Consider the following 21831-nt stretch of genomic DNA (forward strand, 5'->3'; position numbering starts at 1 on the left):
GGTAAACACAGGGAAGCTGAGGAGAGGTCCAACTCCAAGCCCTCACAAAGGTCAATACAAGCCCACAGGTTCAGCGGCTGGATTCAATCCCAAAGGAAAACAGCAAGAAACGAAGGAACAGAGACGGGTTAGCACTAGAGAAGCCAGGAAGAGGGGGAACTGGCCCGGGAGGAGTGAGCCCCATAAGCCTCATTAGGGTGGAAAGCTTCCTCAGGAGCTGAGACTCATTCTGCTCCCCATGCAGGTCCCCTCCCCCAAATCATTAAAGGTCAAAAGAACAAGGGCTCTAAAGGCAATGTCAGATCCTGGGTTGGATCCTGAAACAGAAAAGGGACATTAGCTGTAAAACTGGTGAAGTCTGAAAAACTCTAACATTTAGTTAACGGATACTCATTTCTCAAGTTTCGACAAATGCACCAGGGTTATGTAAGATGGAGGGAAAGGTGGGTGATGAGTTTAAAGAAACTCTGAATTTTACAACTCTTCTATAAACCTAGAATTATTTTCAAAAGCTTTTAAAAGAAAAAGAAGGGCTGTTTAAAAACAAGACTCCTGTTTTTCTAACAATGATTTATCTTTTTCATATAAAACCAATGCCCTTGATAGGGTTTAACTACCATAAAGTTTTACTGGAATGCTGGCTGAAACATTACACTGAACACTGTACTCCTGCAGCAGAGACGAATTATTAAATTCAAACTGTGTTAGCAGAGTCCCTTCCCTCCAAAGCAAAGCTGTAAGGAGCGACGTGCCTCTGTGCATCAAGGAGCAAGGGCCTGTGTAACAGAAATAGGACAGCTTTGAGGAGCCTGCTCTCTCAACCTCATCGCACTCCACGAGGAGTCAAAAAGGCTCTATCTGTAAGAAGCAAAGGAAGCCAGCCCTTTTAAAAACAGATTCTGTTACTCCATCACACTCCTGATTTCAAGCCTCCCGAGGCTTCTCCAGACAGTCCTGCACCCTTGTTTTATGTGTCCAACCCAGTACCCTCACCTAACAGCCCTGCAGTCCGCTGGTGGCAGTACAGTCCTCCAGCCTTTGCACAGTCTGTTCCCTCTGCCCAAAATGTTCTTCTGTCTCTCTGCCATGGAATTACTTCTACCCATCCTCTCAGATTCCTTGTGACTCTCAGTGACACTGCCCCTCCCTGGGGCTGTCCTTTGTGCCCCAGAGCATTCAATCCTCCACTCCACGAGACCAGGTATGTATCTGTCTAACCGTTTCTCTTTCCCAGAGGCCCAGAACCTTTCAAGGAAGGATGAGATGCTCTATCCATCTCTGTATCCCACTTCCATCCCTAGAACCCAACTCCTGCATCAGTAGCTAAATGAACGAAATGAGTCAAGAATGCAGGCAATTCTTTTGAAAGAGAAAATACCAGCAACAGCCTTGCATCTCCTGTTAAAAGGTCAAAAAGGTTCTATACGTAAGAAGTGAAGCAAGCCACTCCTCTTAAAAACAGATTTTGCTACAGAACAACAGGTCCATTTCCACAGACATAAGCACTGTGCAAGTATCCTCTTCCGACTGGGAAGCTGAAAAGCTTTTCCAAGGTTTTGGTTTCCTTGACAACAGCATTGCCAGAGACAAGTAGGGAAATAATTAAAAAGTATGTTCCCTTCGTTTCGAACTTAGTAAGTGTTTTTAAGCAATCATGAACAGGCCATGCTCAGTGTGAAGAACATCAATATGGACAGAGCCCAGGGCATGCAGGGGGACCCCATCCTGCAAGCCCTGCCAGCGGCAGCTCCTCTGAACGTGAGGGCCTGAGAGAAGGACTTGTGCCCCCAACCCAGGATGATATTCACCACAAGAACCACAGCCCAGATTGGGCAGATTCACAACTACACTTTCCAACTGCCAGGTCCCAGGCAAACACTGCAGCATACAATCCTTACAGTGGCTCTTGGCAGGAGAGAAACAGCTGCAGAAAAATGCCTGGGCAGTGTGGCCGAGGGGCCTGGGTCCTGGTGCACCCCACTGATCCCAGGCTGGCCTCCCTCTGGCCCTCAGATCTCATCACAAAGTAGCCAAGACATGGCCCCAGAAGAAGCTGCCTTCCTCTAAGCACCACCACCCAGCTAGCCCACGTCCTAACACAAAGCCACGTGTGCTGGCTCCAGGCCCTCACGCTGCCCCAGGGCTATCAGGACATGCGGAACAAGATGGAAGGTACCAGCCCTGTAAGGGTGGTCAGCTCTGAACTTGATTTATGTGTCTCCTCTTTCCAGGGTGGCTATTCATGGTCTGTTTTAACAGCTTTACTGTATACGTATCTTTTATTGTAAGCCTCCTGAAATCCTTTCTGGATTTATGATTTCTAAATAAACAATAAATAAACAAACGCACAAGCTGCAAGGATCGGCCCAAGCCCATTACCTGGGAGAGTAAACGCAAACATTTCAACGGATGGGGAGTAATCACCACTTTGATTTAGCTCCTGGCTACAGTCCTCAAAGCCCCCTCCACAGCCTGCCACCACCACCACCCCCATGGACGCTTCCTACACGGGCCAGAGGAGGGAGAAAGGGGCCAAGGCAGGCGGGCAAGATCACCCCCAAGACTCTCAATCACCCTGGAGTTCAAGGAGGCCCACAGGAGCATGGGAGATTGTGCAGGGGTCACTCACTCTCTCACAAGTGTTGTGTAAGCCCCTGCCCTGTGTCCAGTTCTCTTCCAGGAGTTGGAGATACAACAATCAAGACAAGTTTCTGGCATAATGTTACTCGGTGTGCAGATGAACTAATTAAAAGACTCAAAAAGCTTAAGGACCTTGCACACACTCCTGGGACTACTTTCTGGAGCTGCAACCGGGAAGCTAACATAGAAACCCGGTTTCTATGAGAGGGTAAGTCCCTCTACAGAGGCAGAGAGAGTAAGTCCAAACACCAGCTCTGGGTTCAGGAGTCACAGATCCTTCAATGTTCCTCTCTGATCTTCAGTTTTCTCAACTGTAAAACAGGCTCGAGGATGTTGCTGCTGCTGCCAGCTTACATGATGAGCATTTGCTACTGGGGAGCCTGGTACTCCCCTAAGAGCTCTCCATGATTTTTCTTGTTTAAACCTCAGAAAACTGAGGTGGACGCTATTATCATCCCTACTTCCTGATGGGAAAACACAGGTTCCTCAGAGTCATATAACTTAGACCAAGCTACTACTAGAAAGCAGAGCCAGGGATGAGCCCAGCAGTGGGACTCCCAAGCTCCATGACTGTCTCATGCCCCAGCTGTGGGGAAATGAGGTGCAAAGCCTGGTGTGCTGTCTGACCCAGCACAAGTACCAGAGGCAGCAGCCAGCCTAAAGCTCGCAACAGGTCCTGACTCCCTTCAGTGGACACCAACACTTCCCGGACTTGCCTTCACTGGCCCCTCCCTGCGGCATGGCAGTCATGGCACAGGGCTCTCCTCCCCACCCACCTCACTACTCATCTCCTCCCCTTCCAAGACCCAGCTCTACCTTTCCCTTCCCCAGAAGCCTATCCTGTCTTCTACCCCCACCCCAACAGACACACTCCACTCCCCTTTTCATGCCCATACCCAACATAGGGGGTGCTCAGAGGGCCTGTCACATTTTCACACTCTAGTCTGTTTTGATGCCTGGGCCCCATTACCTTGCCAGCAAGGGTATTTCTGGTCCCTGTAAGCCCAGAGCTTGTACAGAGCCAAGGCAGATCCAACTGATGACTGGATCAATGAATGACCAAATGAAGAAAGAAGTGGAGACACTAAGTCTTCCTATACTGATTCCCAGGGCCATCTCTCTCACATGCTCTGTGGCATCTCGTCCCTGGGGCCCTTACTGCTCATACCACAGAGAGAGAACCTATCACAAGGCCTGAGGGATTCACTGGCTACACAGCAAGTCTACAGCCTGGCGTCCCAACCACCAGAAGCCAACATCACACTGCAAAGCCCAAAAACAGGAAGCCACATCTGGAAGAGCCTAAGTTCCCTGAGAGGCCTGCTGGTGTCCATGGGCACACACCATATTATTTGTTCAACGAAACAAGGTAACTGAAGGCAAATTGGATTGCAAGCCTCCCGTGCTTAAGAACTTGGCTTTGCAATTACAGAATATACCCTGGCTTGAAGTTCTTGGTAACACCTTCCATTTGTAAAGGCTTTATAGTTTACAAAGTGGTTTCACACATCTAACCTTGTCTGATCCTTACAGCCCTGTGAGGTCATTCTTTCACAGATGAGAGTGTGGAAGCCCAGAGAAATCAAGGTGGGGATGTGTCTACCTCATGTGCATACTCACAGCATGCCAAACACCATGTCAGGCTCCAGTCCCTGTATTCAGGGCTGAGCCCAGTCCTTTCTCCAGGGCAGCACACAGCCGCCAGGGGCCCCGGCCACAGGCATACATCATTCCAGAAAGTTTAGAGTTCCTGACCCCTGCTTGCATTTATGTCCCGGCCACTGGCAAACGTGGGCTCCAACCTGCGCTGAAGCCTTCCACCCTAACGCCCCTCAGGAATCCACTCCCCAAGGTAACCAGTCCTGAGTGCTGGAAAGTTCTTCTCACAGGGTACCAACCTCTTCCCCTGCAGTTTCCACCGTTAGTCCTGCTTTTGCCTAGGGGTACAACCCATTTCTCTTCCCACCACCACCCCACCAGCACCTGAAGACAGCCACCGTGCTCCCCCGCATGTCCCTGTCACCGGGCTAACAGCATCATGGCAAGACTCCAAGGAGCCAGGATATTTCAGAACACACTTGAATGAGAGCAAAGAACATGGAAAGAGACCAGGACGAAAACAAACAACTTTTCTAACCAAAGGTTACAATGAAAATGTGTTTTAATTTGTGTTTCTGTACCTTTCAAAATAACACTTCAACTAGTTCAGAAAGAGACCACTTGTGTTTATAAAAGCTCTTCAGTTTTCCCTGCAGTTGTCGGGCTGTGTAAACACACTGTGAGCAGGGAGAGAAATTGCTCCTTGTGATACTGTTAATGCTGGCTTGTATGCGAATTAGAATTCTAAACTCAGCAGGTTAAAAATGTTCTGAAAGCAATTTTGGTGTTAGTCTAAATAATTATAGATCACATTCACTTAGAGAAGGGCCTTTGCCCCCTTGGGGCTCCAAGGGAAAATTCTAGGCATGATAGTTAAGCAAAATAGTTGGTTATTACGCAGGCTTTGCAGTGGCAGTGCAAATTGGTATAATCCTTTTGGAAAGCAATCTGACGGGAGACGTATCTGGACCCATGAAAATGTACAAGCCTTTGACCCAGCAGTCCCACTTCTGGGAATCAATCCGAAAGAAATAATCCAACAGAAAAGGATTTCATGCATGAAGATAACCACTTCAGCATTATCTATAATAGCAAAAATTAGAAACCACCTAAGTGTCCAAGGACGGCTAAGTAAATTACAGTTAATCAACTCGATAGAGCATCATGGAACCAGCACAAATTGACGGCCCTCCAAAGACGCAGAGGCGGCTGGTGGCGCTGCGGCAGGAGAGGCTGGGAGAGAATGTTAAGTGGGAGAAGCAGGCTGCAAAACTGTATGCGCACTCTGTGAAAAACACAAGCCCATATGGACCAGAAATTGATGGGAGGGTGTTGAAAGGATAATCGTAATTGAGGTGTATGCTGGAATTGGGAGGTTTTTGTCCCATTATTTTGTAATGTTAAATCACCTTCACAACTGGCAGAAGGGAGGGCAGAGAGAAGGGGCAACGGGGCCCAGGGGGACTGGGACCCTCTGGGATCATGTTTTGGTCACACCGTTTGGAAATCTAACCAAGCAGGAGGAGGGAGTGACGCAGCCAGGGCTGAATCTATGCACCTCCGCCAGGGCCGCAGGATGACACCATTATTACCCATACATGCAACCCGCTAAAATGAAATTACAGACATAAATTAAACCGTGCTACCCAGACCTTTTGGTGGGACCCTTTTATACTCTCTAAAGTTAGTGAGGACACCAAAACGCTGCTGCTTATGTGGGTTATTATCAATCCATATTTAGCATATTTGAAATTAAAATTGAGAACACTTAAAAATATTAATTTATGCAAAAGTATCAGTAATAAGCTCATTATATGTCAACATAAATAACATCTCTTAGGAAAAATATATTTCCCAAGACAAAAAAATCGGTGAGAAGGCACTGTTTACATTTTTGCCAGCTCCTTAACGGCTGGCTTAATAGAGACAGCTGGGCTCGCAGAGCTGCTTCTGTACTTAATCTATTGTAACAGCACACATCCCGTTGCCTCTGGAAAACTCCATGTAGCTCACGAGAGAATGAGAGTGAAAAAGGCAAATAACTTCTAGGTACTATTATGAAAACAATTTTCACCCACCAGACCCCAGGAAAGGATCTCGAGGACCCCAGGGGCTCAAAGACCACACTGAAAACCACAGCAATGAGTCACAGCATTCAAACCCTGCTGCTGCAGTCGGGGAGGAGGGGGGCAGGGTTTAAAATTACATGGATAGTTGGAACTCAACTATGTCGCCTTTTATTTTCAAAGACTGGATGGAAATACAACAAAAGTCTACAGTCATTGCCTCTGGGTGCAGAGATAATGGGCAATTTTTTTCTTTATACCTTCCTGCTTTTTCCATAGCGTACATGTATTTCTTTTATGGTCAAAAACAACATTTCATTTTTGAGAAAAGGTTGGGGCAGCCGTGGCGCACCCGTGCCCTGCGGAATAAGCTGGATGGGAAGAAGGTCATTTTAAATCATTAGTAGCCAGCATCAGTGTGGGGGAGCGTCACGAAGCAGGGCTGCTCCTTAATATACCAATCGATCCCTGGCACCAAGCACACATTCATCACGGCGGGCACAGCCTGCCCCGGACCCACAGAAAGCCTGGAAGAGATGATGAGAATTGAAACTGGCTCAAGCTAATCACTGCTAGATGAAGGTCAAATATAGGTGACTATTTATCAGATCTTGAGATGGGGGAGGACATGCCATGCTCTAAGGCCACAGGACAATTACAAAGGGAAAGGTCCATAGACTTGACCACAAAAAAAAATGTCAAGTTTCCTCTGTTAAAAAAATAGTAATAATGAAATGCCAAAACTCAAAGTCAAACAACATATGGTAGGGGAGGGGGGAGATATGACGACAGGTCAATATTGTTAGTATGTAAATTGCTGGATAAGAGAAATGCTAAAATGGCAGAAGACTGATGGACAAGACCCACAAACACTTATTGAGCGTTAACGAGGTGCCAGCCTGGTTCTAAAGAAGCTGCGAGCAAATGAATTCATTTGGTTCTCAAATAAGATGCCGCTCAATTAGCAAATGTTTTAGAAAAGTTAATAATTCTACCCCTGTCAAGGGGAAGAAGATACAGTCATGTTTACAAATAACTGATGGTGTAGTGTCATAAACGGAAGGCCACTGTAGGCGCTAAAAAGAACAAAGTAGATCTGTGCAGATGAGAGTGGAAAAAGCAGCTGGAGGACGTGAGAGAGAGAATGACGTCTGCACACTCCAACGGAGACCCCAGCACTCTCCCCTGCTCAGATCCCCCAACTCAGGCATCCAGGGTGAAGAGTCCTGTCTCGGAAACTGACCGGGCTACCCAAAACACCTAGGGAGATTCACGTGGGAGGGTCCTGCCCCTAGATGCTGGCTGGCTGCCTCACCACCCTGCGGCAACCTCCCTGCTGACAGGCTCCATCCGCGCACACACTCACACACTCACTCGCACACCCTCACACACACTGGCCAGATTGGCTTTCCCCGGGCCTCCTCCCCGAATGGGAACGAGCAGTACAGCGTCTCCTCACGTGAAACGCAGACACCAAAACAAAAGGATAAAAGGAGGTGACAAGGGGCAGGAACATTTTCCAAAACACAGGAAAACTTTCAAAGAACTCCAAGAGCTAAGAAAAGACCCTGTAAATATGCAATAAAAAAATGACATATTCTTTAAAAAAGGAACATTCAGAAAACAAGAAGCAGCTCTTGGAATGTAAAAATATGATAGATCAGAATAGAACACTTTTCTGAATATAAGTTATACTTCAGTAAAAAAAAAAAAAGAAAGAAAGAAAGAAAAACTTTAAGTATATGGCAGCAGAAATACAAAATCAAAAAAAAAAAAAAGATCGAAAGGTAAGGTGGAGGAAATTTCCCAGAAAAACAAAATAGAGAGGCAAAGAGAGAACTAGAAAGAAAATCAGAAGCTCTGTCCAGGAACACCCAGACCAGCCAAGTAATCTGAGTCCCCAAGTAAAGCCCTTGCCAGGGAACCTCCCCAAGGGTACCACCCATCTCCCTGTGGCCCCTCTTCCATGAGAAGGGATGTGGTACCTGATGCCTCATCCCTAACGAGGGAAGACTGGCCCCTAGCGAGGGAAGACTGGCCTGGAAGCAGCTCGAGGACCCCCAGCTAGGGCCACTTTGTTGCTAAGTTTCTACGGCCATCTGGTTCTCCTGCCTCCTGCGTTTCAGCCTGGGTTCACGGCGCTTTGTGAGGGGGTTGAGGTGCGAGAGTTCCCGGGGTCCTGGGCTAATACCACTGGCCTCCCTCAAATGCACTTCTGACCGTCCCCTGAAGCCCTCTCCTCCGCACCATGCCCCACTGCCCCCCCTCACACACGGGGGCCTGGGCCTGTAGGAGATGCCTGAGTAGAGACAGCAGAAGCTGCAAGAAAACGTGACAAAGTTGGACTGACTTACACACCCCTTCTTTTAAGGAGTAAAAGCAGTCTTGGGGGAAGATAACCATCACAAAATTTTTAAATGCTGCTTACAAAAACAAAGTACCTAGAGTATAATTAAAACCAGTTGATACTCATGGGAAAAAATACTGAAAGGAAAAGCTGCTTACAAAACATTCACAGTTGTTATGCTTGAGTGGAGATCTACAGTTTTATTTTTAATTTCTACCCTTTTTTGGTATTTTTTCACAAAATCTTACTACTTTTATGATAAAACTAAGTTAAATCTAAAGCAACTAATTTTTTTTTTTTTAAGGAGTAAGACAAAGCCATCGCTGGGCAGTAAATGGATGTCTTTAAGAGTCTTCCGTGTCCAAGTTTTAAAAGCAGCAAGAAATAATTTACTAGACTGTCTCAACTCCTAACCGTGCCAATTTTGCAATCTGCATTTTTCAATTACATTAAAAGCATTTTCCCAAATTGCTCTATTCTTCCCTTAATGACACGGGATGAGCCTGGATGAGGCTGGTTCCCTGAGGACAGAGTCTGCACCTTCACACAGCACTGTTTTCTCCGTCAGCATCTGGCAAGCACACGGCCCTGCCCTGGGGATACTGAACTGCTAAAGTTCAACGGAATGAAGTTTTCAAAATGCAGAAAACACAGCTTGGGTTCCGCCACACTTTCCTTTTCTTATTCCTCCTTCAACCCAAGGTTTTTTCTGCAAGGCGAAAGCTTGCAAGGCCCTTCTGGCAACCAAACGGAAAGTGGGAAATGTCTCATTTGTTGGCCTCAGAAACGTTGCAGCTTTCATACGGAGGAAAGGAGTGTCAAAAAAAAAAAAAAAAGCTTCACTTCCCACGAAAAGAAGGTTCCAGCTCAGGATCTCACAGCAATCCCCAGAGGCTCACCTACCCTGCTGTTGATAGGCCTGAAGCCCTCACTCCCACCCCTGGGACAACTAAGATGACCCTGAACTTTCTCTGAAACAAAAATACATACAAGGTGGGAAGGGAGACAAGCAAACACAGGGTCCAGTGAGGGACGCATCCTGACACTTCCTACACAAGATCCCAGCTCCACATCACCACCTGACTTCACTGTGTGCCCTCAGGCAAGTGTCTTTCCCTCTCTGGGTTTCTGTAAAACCAAGATGGGCCCAAATGATCACTGTACACAGGCACAAACACCACCTAGTCTCTCCTGGCCTTCACCTAATTACCCTCGGTGCACTGTTAATCATTCACCCCCCAAATACCAAACGCCCACCACCACAACCCTACCCTCCTCCCCAGCTGCGCAGCTCTCATTTCCAATAGATTTGCCTCGTGCTTGGAATAAATTGCCAATCATCTGCATAATGCTCCACGACTCCTCACTCTACACATCAAATCATTTCTCAATCTCATTTTGTAAAATCCATCAAGAATAATTCTTTCAAAACTGAAATAAACCTTCACTCTGGCACTTGAATCCATAAATTCCTTGTCTTTGAATCTGAGATATATTACTTTCTACAAAGCACGTCTAAGATACCCTAATATAATCAGATACGCTAACAATGATAAATCAACGGGATCCTGTAATACATAAAAATGCAAATCTAAACCACTATGGAAATCATCTCTTATGTCCCTTAACAGAACCACAAGACTTTGAGGCTGGGACAGCGCCCGGGCACCACTTGGGTTGAGGGGATATGCTTTTCCATCCTTTATCCTCCAAGGCAGAAGAGCAGAGTGAGTCTTTTAGCTCTGTTTGCTCTGTGGTCTGACAGCTTCACATCTTGCTTCTACAGTTTCCTAGCTGTGTGACAAATCCCTTAACCTCTCTGTGCCTCAGCTTCCTTGTCTGTAAAGTGGGAGTAAGACCAGCCCCTGCCCGACAGGCCTGTCACGAAGTGGAGCTGGAATGTTTGGAACCGTTCCTAGTAGGTGGTAAGCCCTCAGGGATGGTGAGCTCTCTCCAGCCTCTCAATGATACTCTGTACCAGTACTCTGTGCCAGAGGCCACAGAGCAGGCAAGCAGCACAATGAGATCCCCAATCTGGGTCTTCAGCATCCAGAAAAAAAATCCTTTCCTTCACACACAACATGGGAAAGGGGATGAGACCCATCTGAACCTGGTGCCACCCTAGGTAAGCACCTCTTCCCTGCCCCAGACTAACTTTCCTGGGCCTCTTCAGGTATGAAATAGCTCCTCCCCACACTGCCCGGGGCCCAGACATAAAACACTCAGAGCTGGCAAACTGCTGTCCAATTTATTTTCTTCTAACACATTTTAAACATGATCAGTTTAGAGACACAGACTGAACCCTACAGTACATGCCTTCCAAATAAACGTGCAGTACATCAAAAGGGAGCCTGAGGTAAACTGTTTGGTACAAACCCAAAAACTTTTTGAATTTTAAAAGTATCTATCTCAGGAGTACTGACATTGAACACTTGGAAAAACATGTATCTGTAGACAGACTATTAAAAGATTCACAAAAACAAGTGTTACATTAAGTTGGAGCATCCTGGGTGACTCATCTTTTTTCTAATTGTTTAATCAATAAAAGAACAGAGGAATCAGGAGCCCCTCCTTATGTTTCTGCAGCCCCTCCCATATGCTAGGCACTGCGCTGCATCTTCCCATTTCTTCTACATAGCAACAACCCTCAAAGGCAGCCATTATACCCATTTTACCAATGAGAAAACTGGGGAATCAGAGAGGCAAGGTGATTTTACCAAAGTCACATACCTACCAAGCAACAGATACAGAACAGAAACCCAAGGGTCTCATGCAACGATAGCACTGAAGCTTTGCCAATTTATTCAGGTTCCACTCACCAGACACAAAGCCTATAGCTCAAGCCCAAGTGTGTATCAAAGCCCATCTTACCTACACTAAGGCAGCAGAAAAGACGTTTACTTATAGCCATGTTCACTGAAGTACTCACCATTTCAAAAACAAAAGTAAATAACAATATGAAACAACACATAAATGACAAAGCAAAGTCTTGGATTTGAAACAGACATGAAAATACATTTGGGGGACACCTGGGTGGCTCAGTGGTTGAGCGTTTGCCTTTGGCTCAGGGCGTGATCCCGGGGTCCCAGGATCGAGTCCTGCATTGGGCTCCCCATGGGGAGCCTGTTTCTCCCTCTACCTATGTCTCTGCCTCTCTCTGTGACTCTCACAAATAAATAAATAAAATCTTCAAAAAACAATACGTTTGGAGAAAGTTTTTAATAAGGTAGAAAAGCGCCCCTTACAAACAGCACAAAAGATGGGAGGGGAGAGGGGAGCAAAATCAAAACTGCACGCACTCTGTGGTGAGCCTAACTCTGTGAGCACACAGGAATGCGGGGGTCCAGACCAGGAAAGGCCCCCGGCGTCAGTGACTCACCGACTCAGGATTAGGATTAGCAACGATTTCTTCATGCTGTCTGCATTTTCAAAGTTTTTCACAATAAGTTTTTATTACGTTCCTGATAAAAAAATGAAAAGTTTTTTTTTCTTTTAAGTGTTGTAGGGAAGTCTTTTACTGAAAGAATTCCTAAAGAAAACCATTTTGTAAAACAAATGAACAACACTTAATTCATATATTTGATTTAATACCCTTCTGTTCCAGAACTCTGGGTTCTGACGCATGGACGGGGGTCCCCTAGAAGCAGGAAACATGTCATATGCCTGTGAGAATATGTCTGGTGCCTAGCAGAGGGCTCTGCACACAGGGCCAATGGTGAGGGCTGCCTGCATTTGGTTGAAGCAGGCCACATCTGTACTTTGTCCAAGAGCTTCAAAGTCTGACTTCTACCTTTACGTGCAGTGGGTATTCAAACGTGTTGAGCTAAATGAGGACACAGAGAAATGAAAAGAGTAGATAAAAGGGTATCCGTACTGGGATTACAACTGTGAGAAACAGATGTGTGCTATACAGGAGCAGGAAGGGATCATCAGGAAAGAAAACAGAGCATCGGTGCAGAGTTATGAGTCATTGTTTTATTTTACTTAATTTCTCCAGCTGTAAATTTTTCAAAACTAATATAAGCATATTTTACAGCTCACAGAACATTTAGAACATATTAAAATAAGTATCTTTCCACTGTCATGTGCCCAATTGAAATTTATGAATTCCAAAGCTACGTTTTAAAGAGATAAAGGAACTGGCACTCCATGCTCTTTAGATTAATCAGATGGATTGTGTTGTTTTTCTCTTGATCAGAAAAGAAATCATATTTCAGTAAATGTTACCTTGAATCAAGGATTCTTTCACATTCTAGAAGCTTGAGTGAGCCTATATTAAGTCCTACTGTGCCCCCTACTGGCAAATAAGATCTATGCACTTAAGAGATGATCCTTTCCCAAAGGCTGTAAATAAAATCCAAAAAAAAAAAAAAAAAAACCGTTTTAATCTTTACTGATCATTCAGCATACAAAACTTTGTGCCAGGTGCTTCTAAAAACATAAAAATGGACCTGGCACAGTTTCCATGCTCAAGACGCTTAAAATCGAGAAGATGTAGCACATACAGTTCACAGTCACACCAGCAGAATGAGATGTCACTACATAGTAAGGAAGGGGGGAGACCCCCGCGGAGAGCAAAACCATAAGGACACAGCAAGTGCCTACCCTGTGCCAGGCACCAGAGAGGTCACATATAACACTGCTTATTCTTCAGAAAAACCCACCAAGGCAAGGCACAGTTGTCTCCACTTTACATACAATGGCTGAGGTTCAGGGAAGTAACTTGCCTGAGATCACACAGCCAGTCAGTGGCAGAGGAAGGATATGAACTAAGGGCTGTGACCCCAGCACCCAGGCTCTTCCCTCCTTCCGGATGCAGTGGGCTCAAGAAGGCACTCTGGCAGACTTTAACCAAAAGACAAGGAGAAAGGCACCCTAGAAGGGAGCACAGAGTCAGGGGGTGGGGGAGGGGCCCTGTCACACCCACCTCTTCTAAATCTTTCCCCACTGCACCCACTGCTCTCCATCCAGGCGGGGGCTGCAGGGAGCCTAGACTCCTGCCGGTGCCCGCAGCCCCATACTCTCCAGGTTCATCATCCACATGCCTCCCACTCCCCCACCCACCTCATAGGCCCCCAAGATCTACCGTGCCACCCACTCTCAGACCTCGGGGTTGGGGGAGAACACCATCCTGCCTGGGGCTGCCAGCCGCACACCTGGCTACACATGAACCTGAGGCCCCAGGAAAACTGAGGAGTCAGCCAGGACTTCCCTCCCGGGTTCCCAGCCCTGCTGCCACCCAGTTCCCAATTGGTTTTCCTATCCTGGCTCCTCCAGCCCCTGCCACACATTCTTTATGCTGAAAAGTTGCTCAAAATCAATTTGCCAAATAACTCTGTCACTGAAAACCATCAAATATCTTAAAGCAGTGAGGATCCTGGCCCAACAATTTGCATGTATGGCTTATAAAAGCCCTGGTTTTTCAAGACCCCACAGGAACAAGGAGGTCAGGAGACACTGGCCCCAGCAGCACGATGGCAGCTGCACCCTGTCCCTGGACCACCTCTAATGCCACCCCTGCAGCCTCGCCATGAGGGACGGGCAGTGCAGTGGGCAGGGCTCCCTGCAGATGCCAGGCCGAGCAAGGGGCCAGCGCCCACATCTCCTGCAGCACACATACCACCTCCCCGGGAAGGGGGGCACAGCACCAGCCCCACTGAGGGCAGTTCTGCCACAAACGGCCCAGGACCCAGGTCTCACTGAATCACCTCAGACAAGGCTTTCCTAGCAGTCACTCTGCCTGAGTAGCTTTCCTCCAAGCTGAGCCAACTGTGCCCCCTTCTGGACACAAGGCGTCACAGCTAGTTGGCTGATCCAGGGTCCTCTCCACGGGGACCTCCAGGCACCCCCCGGTGCAGAGCACCTAGCACACTCATCTACTCTACAAACACGCACTACACGACTGAACAAACCCAACACCCCAAATCAATGGCTTTCCTCAGACACGTTCTGTTTAAGAACTATACTAGAATGGGGATACCTCTGCTCAGGAAACCTAAACTTCTCAGGGCAAAGGTGATCCAAGCAGGCCCCACAGGGTACCTCACTGATGCCAGGTGCAAACCAGTCCCCACAGGGCTCCACGCCTGCCCCTCACCATAGGAGCTACAGCCCCGCGGGTGGGCAAGCAGACAGCAGGCATCCACTAAGGTGTACCTGCTGCCCTAGGTCCCTCCACCTATCTCCCCCACGGCAACTGGCCGGTCCTTTGAGACCTCCTGACAAGACTACCTTCTCCAGCCTACCAGATGGCTCGCTCCCTCCAGGGTCCGAGAAAGGGACTTCCCATGCCCCTCAGGTGATCCACCTGTAACCACACTACCCTCCACAAACCTTGAACATGTGCCTAGGATTATCCTGGATGCTTCAGACACACACACCTGGGCATTTGTCTCACCTCAGAAGGACCAACCATAGGTCTCATAAGCTTGCTTCATCGAGGAGGAAACAGAATCTGAGAGGTTGTGTCTTGCCCAGCGTCACAAAACTGTTGGGAATGGAGCCAGACCCTGAGGCCCAGATCACTCTAACTCCAGCCTACATCCAGGGCCAGCCAGACGCGGCCTGCCACCACACAGGCCCCACAAAGGCCCACGCCAGAAGCCCTCCAGATGCTCTCCCTTACCAAAGGACAAGTCCCCTCGGCCCTCCGTGGGCACAGAGTCTCAGGAAGGAGCGCTGAGAAGCCCCAGCACTGTGGGATTAACCAAGCATGTTACAATGCACACCAGGGACACCAGAAGCCTCCGGAGCAGACCGGAGCCCCCACCCTCACAGGAATAGCACCGAAGCGCCGTGCTAACGGCAGAAGAGGGCACTGTCCCTGCACAGCTCTATTAGCCTTGCCAGAAGAGAACACAGACAAGTTGATTCAGGACTCAAATGGGCCACTTAAAAATGACACCCGTTGGGATCCCTGGGTGGCGCAGCGGTTTGGCGCCTGCCTTTGGCCCAGGGCGCGATCCTGGAGACCCAGGATCGAGTCCCACATCGGGCTCCCGGTGCATGGAGCCTGCTTCTCCCTCTGCCTGTGTCTCTGCCTCTCTCTCTCTGTGTGACTATCATAAATAAATAAAAATTAAAAAAATGTTTTAAAAAAAAAAAAAATGACACCCGTTGGTTCAGCTCATTTCAAAGCCTTCACTGCACTTAGGCTTCCTTTCTTCATTTCAGAAAAAATGCCTCCTAAGAAAAAAGCTCAAAACATAACTTGCAAATACAACGTCCTGTGCAGGATGGTTCCAGAACTGTGAGGAAAAGAGAGGGAGGAAGCCGACATTTACGGAGTACCTGTGGGGCACCTAGCTCTGTGCCCGGGATCTGTAGGCGTTTTTCTTACGTGACCACATGACGCAAGTATGACGATGCCCTTTACAGCTGAGACGCCAGACGCGGAGTAGGGCCAGCTAACCAGCTGCTCCACAGCAAAGCTGGAGCCGAAGGCCTGTCCCTTCAACTCCAAAGCCATTTTCTTTCCAGGAAGCTTTGGTTCAGTGTGCATTTACTTGGCACCTACAACGTATAGATGACTTGCTAGGTGCTGAGGTGCTTGCTAGAGACAGAGTAGAGCCCAGAGGCACTGGAGACAGGTTACAGGAGATGCAACACTGCTATGCTAAATCCCTGTATGAGTGGGGATTGCTTACAGCAGGTCAGCAGGATTTCAGTAGCTCTTAAGTAACAATGAAAAACGGAGTCTGTATAAACCGGAAGTCCTCGGCAGGGCATCCACAGCTATCCTTGGTCTGGCCCCTCACTCCCCAACAGGTCCCTCAGGACTTCCCAGGCTTACGACCAAGAACATCCTTCTGCTCTATCTCACGACCTTCACCAAGTGAACCTTCCCCTCCTCCTGGAAGCCTTCACCAAGCCCTCCCGGGGGGTTCATGGAGCACTTGTGTCCCTCTGGGAGTCTGGTCCTCACACTCCTAAGCCCGGGGTTGTGAGAGCCTCTCCACTGGCCCATGGCCCCCACCATACTGCACACCCTGCAGCCAGGGGCCAGGTCTATCTACCTCGGCTCCCCTGGCATCCGACACAGTGCCCAGCACAGAGCTGCCACAGCTCCACATTCCCCAAGCTTCACAGGGACCCAGGACTTGTCCCAGGCTGGCTTTCCTCTCCCTCTGACTGTCCCCACTCAGCAACCTCATCCTCAACGGTTCCAGTGTGTCTGCACGTCCTCCGCGCTCCCACAAGGAGTAAAGGCTAGCATCCTCAGGTGGCCTAAGCCAGGCAGCATCAGGGGGAGGGCACAGAGCGGACCAACAGTCCAGGGTGGGCCACTGAGGACCCACTCCTGTACGCAGCAGAGAGAATTGCAGAAGTTCCCACACAGAAACGTTCGGCCCCCGTACCTCACTGTTGTGAAAGGCAAAACACCCCAGCAATTTACTTCTAAAAGTCCCTGAAGAAGCAGTATCACTCAAGTCTTACCTTGAAGGTTTTATCCATAGACACTGAGAGAAGCATGTGGCTCTTAGCAAAAACCGGACACCACTGTATGCTGTTGACAGGGCCCCTGTGACTTCTCAGGTGGAAGAGCACTTTCCTGGGAATGGTGGTTTCTTTATACTGACTGTCCAAATAGGGCTGAATAAACTCAGACACTCTGGGGGCCATACAGAGAGGAGCCGGGGCACGCCCTGCAGACGGACCCTGCGCCTCCACATCTCTGCCCTTCCCAGTTTCTGTGCTTAGTGCCTGTGACTGTCTTAGTCTTTTTGGCGTATAGGGCACAATACAGTCCTCACACCTTTCCTTCTGAAGAGAGTTGCCATGTTTACCTGGGGTTTCAGATTTGGTTTGGACACAGAAGGATGGTTCAGGGGAGTCATAAGTTCCCCAGGAGAGTTTCACCCGCCTAAAGTGGGCAGCTGCCAGGGGCACATGGCCAGCTGGAGTCTGGGTGGTCCACAGGGAAGGTGGAGGAGGCTTGCCTGTGGGGAAGGTGATGTCAGGCTCCGTCCTGGGCCACTGTAGCCTCTGGCTGGGACAAGATCCTGGGTCACTTCTCCAGAGCCGGACCAGTGGGAGACGATGGCCAGCTGGATCTACACCAGAACCATGCTTTGTGGACAGTACTGCCCCTTCCGTCACACCTGGGGCTTCTGATGCAAAATCCTGCCCAGGAGGCTTGACCACATCAGAGGTGTCTTTCATCTGGCTGGCAGCATTAAAATTTCCCACGGGCTCAGTCTCAGCCTCTGACTCCGAGTCATCATAAGCCACCAATGAAGCCATTGAAGACACAGTTTCTTGATATCCTTTGAGGACAAACTACCTAGACCAAACAAAGTCAAGTGTCAGAAAATACGCACAGAAGAATATTTACCACCACACTTAATTAAAAGAAAACATACCACCCAGCAAATCCACAATTGGAAAACTCTAAGAATAAACATACTAAAAAATGAGGGCTTGGGACACCTAGGTGGCTCAGTCGTTGAGCATCTGCCTTTGGCTCAGGTCATGATCCTGGGGTCCAGGGATAATCCCAAGGTCCAGGGATCGAGTCTTGCATCAGGCTCCCTGCATGGAGCCTGCTTCTCCCTCTGCTTGTGTCTCTGCCTCTCTCTCTGTATCTCTCATGAATAAATAAATAAAATCTTAAAAAAAAAATGAGGGCTTTTCTATACACCAGGCATAATTAGGAGATTTTATTTTTTTAAGTAAAGACTACAGGCTATCTGGGGAAAATGAAAACAAAAAATCAGCAAAAGCCTACAGAAAGAAAACTAAAACTTTATTGAAAGACATAAAAAGAAGACCTGACGAAATGGAGAATGGATGCCTGGACAGAAAGATTCAGGATTTTAAAGATGCCTTATGGAAGGTCAACTTGGGTCTTTGAGAGTAGGTCTGAAAATACTAAAATGCAAAGATGTCCAGAACCCATCAAGTGGGAGAAGCATGTCACCCTGATCTTCACCCTCCCGGTGGGCCCCAGTGCCTCCTTCACCCCCTGCCCAGATACTCCCACCTCACCGATAAGCCAGTGGTGAGACAGACCCACAACACAAAACCACGTGTTCAAGGCCTCAGCCCCCCTAGTTTCTGAAGGGTTTTGTCCAAATTTGCCAGCTTCACTCCAAACACACACTCACACAGCAGTGTATTTCCTTTTCTAAAAAATCCTTCCTGAAATTCTGAACCACCATACACGATAAATCGCTGCCAACTAGTTTCTGGAAAGAAGCCCTTCAAGTCTGGAGTTCAATCCTGTGCTTTTAAGAGGAAGTACAATCAGGACAAGGATGCCCAGCACATCCAGGACAGCAGAGGGCGTGAAGGAGCAGCACCAACTGCTGAGCTGCCCCAGATGAGGCCCTACCTTAGGTACCACACTGCGCCCCTCCTCCTGCAGGCATGTGGGGTCAGGTCAGCGCCAGACTCCCTCTGGGTCCCCTGTTAAGCCACTCAGCCTATCACCCAGCTCTCCCTCACATTCCCTGGCATCCAACCACTTCGCCCCACCCACACCTCTCCCCCAAAGGGTTTCTTTCCATCGCCTGAAGGGCTCCACTGTCCAACACATTACATCATCATTCAACAAATATAGTCTACCTCCTCCAAAATTCCACCCCCCCCTCCACCCTGCAGCCTAATCTGGGCAGGTAACACCTTCCATACACAAAGCCATCTGCGCTCTGCAAACAACTTGGCATTTCTATTCTCTAAACACTTAGCCTGGTCCTGATCAGACATCTCACCTGTCTCAACTCCTGTAGACAGCACCACACACCACCACATACCATTCCTCCCTGTCGCAGGGAACCCACCAGGTTCCCACTGCCAGGATGTGGGTGCTCAGCCACATGATGGATTCCCACCCACCTCCTTGTCTGCAGTGGTTGACTCAGAAGAGAGACCGATGGTGCCTGCCTGGGTGGCTCAATCAGCTAAGTGTCCAACTCTTGATTTTGGCTCAGGTCCTGATCTCAGAGTTGTGAGATCAAGCCTTGAGTCAGGCTCTGTGTTCAGCACAGAGTCAACTTGAGTTCCTCTCCCTCTGTCCCTCCCTTCTCGAGCAAGCTCTCTCTCTCTCTCCCCCACTCCCTCTAACATAATAAAATGAACCTTAAAAAAAAAAAAGAAAGAAAGAAAGAAAGAAAGAAAAAAAGAAAGAAAGAAAGACAGACATCTGGATGGCTCAGTGGTTGAGTGTCTGCCTTCCGCCCAGGGCCTGATCCTGGAGTCCTGGGATCGAGTCCTGCATGAGGCTCCCTGCATGGAGCCTGCTTCTCCCTCTGCCTGTGTCTTTGCCCCTCTCTCTGTGTGTGTGTGTGTCTTTCATGAAAAAATGAATAAAATCTTAGAAAGAAAAAAAAAACAAGAAAATTTTAAAAAGAAAGAAAGAGGTCCACGGTACAACATCAGAGAGTGGTGGGATTGGGGCCCATCAGCCCACTTCCTAGCTAGGCAAGGCAGCAAGGGAGGAATGAATGCAGGAGGGCAGATGACGAGGCTCTGGATACTACCTGCTTCGTGAACGTTTGGCTCGCATACCCAGGACCGATGGCGCAGAGGCCACTGGTGAGGCCCCACGGCAGACACACAGCGAAGGGGGGCCGGCGCTCACCATGCTCGGGTGGCAGTGGCAGAGGCCGACCACAATCCAGCGAGATGCAGGGTCCCAGGCAGTAAGAGATCCTAAGGAGAAAGGCAGAACAGAAGAGCCTAGAGGCGGCGCCTGCGGGCTTGGGGGTTGCAGCTCCATCTCCAGTGGGTGGCCGAGGTGGGCCCGACACCAGAGGCAAGGAGGAGCATCCAAGGGGGCCGGAGGGAGGAGGCAGGGAGGCCCAGGGGGCGACTCCGGGGAGGGGGGGGGCAGGCAAAAACGGAGGCCAGGGAGACACACTGGCAACAACGGAAAACTTTCGGGGGAAGTAGTTGCTGCCTTTTGTGTCTGCGAAGGCACATGGGCGGGAAAAGGGGAAAAAATTTCGAGGTGGGGGCGGGGATCCGCGGGAGGAGGCCGGGGACCCAGCAGCGCGGGCCGGGTCGGCTCCTCGAGGGCAGCGCTTGTCGTGCTCGGTTCACTCGCTGACACCCCCCCACCCCCACCCGGGGTCCGGGAATATTCGTGGGCGGCAGCTGCGGGGGGGGGTGGGGCACGGAGAAAGTAAAAGAGGGAGGACACCCTCCTTCGGCGAACACGTCCTGATTACCTACTCGGGGCCAAGCCTTAGACTGGGTCTGGTGTGCGCACAGATTAAACACAAAACACGGATCCGGCGCCGGAGGCCGCAGACCGAGGAGGAAGGCAACCAGGCAGACGACCCGCGATGGGTTTTGAAGGATGAAGAGAAGTTAGCCGAGCTGTCAAGAGCCGGAGGTAGGGCGGGCCCCGAGCTCGGCGCGTCCGGAAGGCAGCTCCCGCCAGGACCGGCGAGGGAGGGTCGGAGGCCGCGCTGAGGGCCGCGGGGCGCTCCGGCCGCCGCCCCCGCCGCCCCCGCCGCCCCCGCCGCCGCCGCCCGCGCCCAACCCCCTCCCGCCCCCGGGCCCGCCGCTCACCGCACGCACCGGAAGCGCTCGGTCCTCCCGCAGGTCGTCCGGCCTGCACTCCGCAACCCAGTTGCGTTCCGCTGGTGCCGGACCCGCCAACCAATCATCCGCGGCCTCCGCTCCGCCCCCGCGCGAACAGCCAATGGTGGGGCAGCACGGCCGGAAGTCGTTCCGGCCGGACGGCGTTTCCAGGGACGCCCAGGAGGCCGCCGGTGGCTGAGCCCGCGGCGCTGAAGGGCCCGGCTGGGCCGGTAAGTGAGGGGATGAGGGGGGCCGGGAGGGAGGCCGGGGTGGCGCCGGCTGACGGGGCCCTGCCGCAGCCTGCAGGCGACGGCCCGGAGTATCCTGCTCGGAGCCCGGCTCGCTGCCCGCCGGGGTCTGGCTCCGCGGTGGCGCCCGTCCCCCGCCCCCGCCCCCGCCCCTCCCCCCCAGGGCGACACCCCCCCCCGCCCCGGGCAGGAGCGTGGGCCCCGTGCCGGGGGCTCGGCCGCTGCCGTCGCGCTGGCTGCCCTCGGGGGCAAAGCTAGGCGGCTCCCGTGTGCCCATTTCACAGATGAGGCGCCTGAGGAGGACGAGGCAGAGAGGTGACAGCCCTCGCCCCAGGGCTTGACCCGAGGCAGGGCCCAGAGCTAGGTCGGGCCGGGCCGGAGCTCGCGCTCCTCCCACCAATGC

General features: G+C 50.1%; 2 protein-coding genes across 8 annotated transcripts in view; one reads left to right on the forward strand and one right to left on the reverse strand.

Moving 5' to 3' along the window:
* Window positions 1–21281, reverse strand: part of WDR25 (WD repeat domain 25) — a 144272-nt gene extending 122991 nt beyond the window's left edge. The window contains exons 1-3 of one of the 4 annotated variants that reach the window (XM_041758170.1): window positions 21178–21281; window positions 20133–20304; window positions 17089–17931 (exon numbers count right to left, since the gene is read on the reverse strand). In XM_041758170.1, the coding sequence (XP_041614104.1) occupies window positions 17089–17931; window positions 20133–20304; window positions 21178–21266 (1104 nt within the window). In that variant the 5' untranslated portion in view covers window positions 21267–21281. The other 3 variants (XM_041758169.1, XM_041758172.1, XM_041758171.1) reach the window with 3 other exon arrangements.
* A 42-nt stretch (window positions 21282–21323) lies between these two features.
* WARS1 (tryptophanyl-tRNA synthetase 1) overlaps window positions 21324–21831 on the forward strand; it is a 34285-nt gene continuing 33777 nt past the window's right edge. For 3 of the 4 annotated variants that reach the window (XM_041758181.1, XM_041758184.1, XM_041758180.1), the window contains exon 1: window positions 21324–21410. The gene's annotated coding sequence lies outside the window, so the exon portion shown is untranslated. The remainder of the gene's footprint in view (window positions 21411–21831) is intronic. The other variant, XM_041758183.1, reaches the window with a different exon arrangement.

The sequence above is a fragment of the Vulpes lagopus genome, chromosome 6 (genome assembly GCF_018345385.1).
Source record: "Vulpes lagopus strain Blue_001 chromosome 6, ASM1834538v1, whole genome shotgun sequence".
Classification (NCBI taxonomy): Eukaryota; Metazoa; Chordata; class Mammalia; order Carnivora; family Canidae; genus Vulpes; species Vulpes lagopus.